The 6258-nt window shown below is 45.1% G+C and overlaps 1 protein-coding gene across 2 annotated transcripts in view; it reads right to left on the minus strand.

Moving 5' to 3' along the window:
- Positions 1–5985, minus strand: part of SPOCK3 (SPARC (osteonectin), cwcv and kazal like domains proteoglycan 3) — a 213659-nt gene extending 207674 nt beyond the window's left edge. For both annotated transcript variants that reach the window (XM_074905726.1, XM_074905727.1), the window contains exons 1-2: positions 5876–5985; positions 5526–5699 (exon numbers count right to left, since the gene is read on the minus strand). In XM_074905726.1, the coding sequence (XP_074761827.1) occupies positions 5526–5699 (174 nt within the window). In that variant the 5' untranslated portion in view covers positions 5876–5985. The remainder of the gene's footprint in view (positions 1–5525; positions 5700–5875) is intronic.
- Between the last annotated feature and the right edge of the window lie 273 nt (positions 5986–6258).

Below are 6258 nucleotides of genomic sequence, written 5' to 3' on the forward strand. Positions count from 1 at the left end.
CATCATGGAGTCCAACCATCACCCCAACTCTACAAACTTCTCCCCTACACCATATCCCCCCAACATCTCATCTAAATGACTCTTAAACACATCCAGGGATGGTGATTCCACCACCTCCCTGGGCAGCCTATTCCACTGTCTGAGCACTCTTTCTATGAAAATTTTTTTCCTAATGTCTGATCTGAACGTCCTCTGTTGCAGTTTAATCATGGAGTTTAAGATCATACAAAATAAGTCACGAAAAAAAGAGTAAGACCGATACCACTTCATAATAGCTAGTAACAAGTTTCAAGTAACAAACTGGCACATGGAAAACAGATTCAGTGCCCTAACTGAAAAAGTAACTTTAACTTATTAGCGAGTTCTTGCTTTAACTTAGGCCGAGAACAACATAATGAAATTCACCTTTCCTGTTCAGTTATTCCATTTTTTCCTGATGTCATAATCGTAAATTTTTAGCAAAACATATGTATTACTAGAAGAGCTGCCCTACCCACCAATAAGGAAAGAGGTATGCTTTATTTAGGCTGAATCATAAAAAGTACAGGACAAATAAGCCTACTGGAGCTATTTTCTCAGCTAATGAGTTACCATTAGCACAGAAAGACTGATACGCACTGACTAGCCAATCCTGACTTCATTAAAGTACATTCACGTTGCTCCATAAACTAAAACTAGGAGGGATTTTAGTCTAATGCAAAAAACTTGTTAAGCAGAAGTCCTCCTCCTCTTCAAATAAGGACATCAGTACTCCACTCTGGGAACATGAAAACCTTCAAAACATTTACACATTCATCACACAAAGTGCAAAAAAACTTGTGATGAATCCTTTTTAAAACAACCTTTGGCTTTCTTAATTGCACAGAGATGCAGTTGTGTGGATGTTGGACAGAGATGTTCTGCTCACAACAGTAAAGAAACACCAGGTACACAGTTGGTGGGGAGCTTAGCTGGGATGCGGTGGGTGTTTCTGAGAAGCCTTAAACCTCCAAACAGACAAAAGAATAATGAATGCTGGCAATTACTGAACTGATATGGAGACCTAGTATTTGATTCATCTCCTTTCCAAAACACAGATGTTTAGATTTCTCTAATGTTGAAAACATGAATTCTTTAAATATCTTCAAAAGACTCATTTGGGAGAGCAACGTGAGCTGCCCAAACTTACCAAACATTTTAGAACGCAGTATTATTTGACAGTCAATGTAAGAACCTTCACAGTGAAGCAGAGTAACAGGTAGTATTACCAGTGCAAAATTTCCCTTCATAGCTGATAGCTTTTAAAGTCTGATACTTGAACTTTGTTCTACCTTCTTTAATTCTGATACCTGTATTAATATGGTAGGGTGATAGGTAACACTGTGGGATGATACAACTGATAACTGATCTTACTATTTCTCTACAATGCTACACCATAGTTGAGTTGTGCACAGTTTATTTATATACTAAAAGTATATTTTATGACAAAGTTCCTGATGCATCTTAAATTTGCAAACACAGGAATTACTTAAATTATGATGTCTGAAAAAGTAAAAATCACTAAGCAAGTTAAATCATAAATAACTCTCCTGAAGCATCAAGTAAAATTTACCATATAGAATACACTTATTATACAGTCCTTTTAACGTACACAAATGAAGAGGGCACTATTTGCAAACAGCAGCGACTAAAATGAGTTACTCAAAAGAATGTTTCTTCATGGAATTTTACAAAAATAAAAGTTAAAGTTTCTGAAAGGCTTTCAGATAGCAATACAACAGATAATTACAGTTGTATGAAATTTTGTCCAACAGGCTGCAGAGACACATAAAAAGACACAGTGATTATAAATGACAAAGCCATCATGTTTTGTTCTAGCATTAAAAATAACACCATTATTTGATATCAAGTCATAAAGAGAATAAAGAATTACTCCTATATTTGTTTTCCTCCACAGATTTACAGCATTATGAGTAATAAAGGTTTGATACATAGGATTTAGGATGTTCTAAGTAGGAGAGTATAAATGTAATGCCATTAACCGATTACATTTTTTAAAATGAATAATCTTCATCTCGGAAAAACTGCAGTTTACAGATACATTTTATCAAATGCCTGGTGCAGCCATCATAAACAAGAGCATTAGCACAAAGCACTATAAATAAAACAAAATATGAACAACGAAGATTCTCTTAACTTAGCATCTACTAAAGAACATCAATTCCCAAGCATGAATAAATAAAGAATATGTACACATGGGCTAGGACATCCCAGCATTATGACACCATTGGCTGCTGAAGCAACCTAACCAGGTAGCTTGAAAAACCTTAATAAACACATCAACCCTGAGCCTTATTTCAGTGACAGGCATAGGAGCTGCAGCTACTGAGCAACTAGACTGCAGCAGCACTAAGGCTGGGTTAAAAACCCTTCCCAGCTACTATACAGGCTAAAAGTACACATATCATTGTATATAACCCAAAGTGTTTGACTCTCACATGCAAGTTAAAGGAGTTGATATTTGACATATTTAGAATACACTTCCCTCCCCCATCTTTAAAATGTGAAGTCCCCTATTTAAGAAAGAGCCCATTCTCAATTTTCACACAAGAAAAAGATGTAAGAAGATAGTCTCTAACATGCCCCTAGCTTCCCACTTCTCCACATTTAGTCACAGTTCTTGCCTGGACCTATTTCATTATTTTCAACAGATCTGTCAGAATGATCAGGATCTTTTCAGAGAATTGAAGAGCCTGTTAACCGTTTTGCCTGTACAAAGTACTGAAAAGATCCTAGCTAATATTATCATGTTAACAATAATAATCTTTACTGACAAATCTGACAGTTTAGAGGATGTTAAGAGAGCTAGGGCTTGGGGTTTGGGGGTTTGGGTTGGGGGGGTGGTGGTGTAAACAAAAGATCATATCTGGTTTATCAGGGTTTTTAAGAGTTCCCTTTCTGAATGACTGCGTTCTTTCTGGCTGTGATCTAAAACTCTAAGAAACTGAGCCAATGAGCCAGAAGTCAGGGGTTTTATCTTCCACATTAATCAGTGCTGTCAGTTAAGACTTAAGTTAAGCCTTTAAATACTTATTTTCACACCAGAATTCCATCTCACCCTTAATCTGTAGTGTATTTAAAGCTCACAAAAAATAGGCTACTCTCTGACCAGAGAATTAAATTAAAACACAGGCCTTGCATACCTTTATTTTGATTTTAACTCTGACAGTTACCCCTGCATATGTTTAAAATGCAGTTGTGCTGTTCCTTAACAGGAGGCAACATCTGAATCACTAATTAAATTGCTAATCACAATTTCAAACCCAACAAATTACAGTCATACAAGAAAATTTACCAATTATACAAAACTAGGATGTTAATAAAACTTCTCCACCATGTTATATTTAAGGATGATAATTGATTGGTGCTTCTTAAAAGTAAGATATTTTTCTAATACATTCTTGTGTAGGTAGATTAACTCCTAATTTTTTATAATCATATCTTATGAGTTACTGAAAATCATCCATGCTTTAAAAGGAGAGCCTTGTGAAGTTTTAGGACCATCCATAAATATTCCAGATCAAGTACCAATCAGTAGCATAGAAGCATTCTGCACCAAAGAAAAAAAAAAAAAGCAGCAAAATCCTCACTGAAGTACCAGCCTTATAAAACATAAACAGTGTACAATAAATAAGCCAGCATATTTTTAAATTGCCTCAGAAGAATCAGTATGCAGTACTTCCTCAAAGCAGTCACTCTTAAAACCCTTGGGGACACCTACTTGTCACAGAATAAATTATCTGGCTAATATCCAGTATTACAGTATATGTCAGTGGGCACCCAGGAGACAGGCATTAGAGAGCACTTAGCTTCTTCAGCCTTGGAGGGCAGTCCTTACATAAATGACTTTGCCCAACTATAAAACATAACCGATGTACTTACTTTGAAGTTTTCTAGCAGCAGTCTTCCATCCTAAAACATTTATATAGCACTGCTTTTTTTTTTTTCCAAAAACACAGGTCCCAAAGTACAGTACACTGAAGAGGTTTTCTTCACATGAATGTAAGTTTTAAGATACTCAAAACAAACAAAAATATATGAACACTAATTCAACTGTCTTCAAATGCTAAAATTATGCTGTTTAATATAAACTATTGGGGAAAGAAGTTCTCCCACAACACTAACTAGCTCTTCTTTTCTAGTTACTAGCTCTTCTTTTCTAGTTACTAGCTCTTCTTTTCTAGTTACTAGCTCTTCTTTTCTAGTTACTAGCTCTTCTTTTCTAGTTACTAGCTCTTCTTTTCTAGTTACTAGACATAAATAGCCAAGTTTGCATCCCACATGCAACATATACATAAAGCTAGAAAACATATGCATCACAAGTATGCTACAGCTCTCAGAAACACAGAAGAGACTTCTAGGAGACATTTACCTCAGTTTGCTACAGCAAACCACAGCCACCGGCAAGTTGTAGCACAAGAAACCTGTTGACTCTGAAGTTGCAGACCAAATCAATGCTATACACCAAATCAAAGAAATCCAGTAAGCAACACAGAACGCAGAAAACTATTTCGTATGCTTGGGATTCAGATTTTTAAAAGCGACACCAAAGAATGCAAGACATTGGAAGATCAATGAAAAGGTTTTTCATTTGAAGAGATGTGAAGGACTTTTGAAAACTGGCTTTTATTCAACTTGCAACAGAGAACCAACTAAGCACAAAAGCGAAGCACTCTGGAGGACGGGAGCCACCTTACAGCAGCAGGTTTCGTAAGCGACGATATTGGGGTCAGACTGGGTCTGGTGTTCCCGTACTCCGTGCCTGGCACTCTGAACGCACCTTTATACAACTTACCGCCTTATTTATTTAGCGGACTTCCCTGCCACGAGCCGCGCTCCAACGCGGGGTTTGCGCGCAGCCCCCTCTCGCCCAGTCCGCCCTCCCGGCACTCCCGACAGCGCCAAGGTGAGAACGGGGGGGGCCCTCCCGGCACACGCTTCCAGGCGGCACTCGCAGAGCGGCGAGGCGGCGAGACCCCTGCCCGCCCCCCCCTCCCGGGGCCGGCTTCGGCCCCGCTTCGGTCGGGAGCGGGGCCAACGGCGGCACTGCGCGCCCCCACCGCCGCGGGGCGGGAAACGGGGAGGAGGAAGGACAAACGCAACACACACACACACACACACACACTCACAGACGCCCCCTCCCCGCTTCGCCGCCGCCTGTTAACGGCTAGCGACCTGCGGGGCGGAAAGCAGCTCCCGAGGTGCGGGCCGGGCGCCCAGCATGGCTCGGGGCACACCGGGCGGTCCTCGCCGCTCAGCGGCGGCAGCGCACCGGGAACTACCCGGTGGGACCTCCCTCCTGCCTCTGAGGTGCCGCCGGGAATCGAAATAAAAATCTAAATTCCGGGGGTAGTCGAGGCTGCACCCCAGCCCTGGCCGCCCACGGGATGCTCTCGGCGACGGGAGCCAGTCCGCCAGCCGCGGGGCTGCGGGGGGAGCGGGCCGGGCGCGGCTGCCGGTTTGCAGGGTGGAAGGGTTGAACTTACGTCTCGGAATTTGTTCCACTGCCCGACCTCCTTGTCGTACTGGGAGATGGTCGTGAGCCATTGTTTATCGTCCAGAAAATTGCCGCTGTCCGGTCTGCCCCCGGCCGCCGCCGCTGCCGCCGGGCTGCACCAGGCTGCTGCACACACGCACACGAAGGCTGCCACCCTCAGCATCTGGGCGAGAGGAGACACGAGCAGGGGGGTTACCCACGCCAGAGCCGAACCCCAGCCGGGGGCTGCGGCGGCGGAGCGGGACACTCGCCCGCGGCGGGCCCCCTCAGCCCACCCGGGAGGGGCAGGGGGTGCGGAGGGGGGTGGGAAAGGGGGGGGGAGGCCGCCCAGCCCGTCACCTTGCCGCAAGCCCCGCAACCGCGCTCCTGGCCGCGGCCGGAAAGGCGGCCCGCTCCCTCCCCGCACGCGCCGCCGTCTGCAGCCGGCCGCCCCGCGCCCCGCGCCGCCCGCGCGCTCCGCCCGCCCCTCGCCCCGCCCCGCCCCGCCCCCGTGCCGCTCCGCGCGCGGCCGCCGGCCACGCCGCGTCGGGGCTCACGGTCCCGGGAGGCGGCGGGGGGAGCCCCTGCCCGCAGGTGAGCACCGCAGGGCCGTGCCGGGGCCCGGCCTCCGCCCCCCTGCCTCCACCGGGAAGGGCTCCGGGACCGGTGACACGGGCCACCTTCGTCGCGCCCCTCATTCGCCGCCGGCACCTCCAGGTGGGGGCGAAAGCCGCTGGGACTCT

Source organism: Athene noctua, chromosome 4 (genome assembly GCF_965140245.1).
Source record: "Athene noctua chromosome 4, bAthNoc1.hap1.1, whole genome shotgun sequence".
Taxonomy (NCBI): domain Eukaryota; kingdom Metazoa; phylum Chordata; class Aves; order Strigiformes; family Strigidae; genus Athene; species Athene noctua.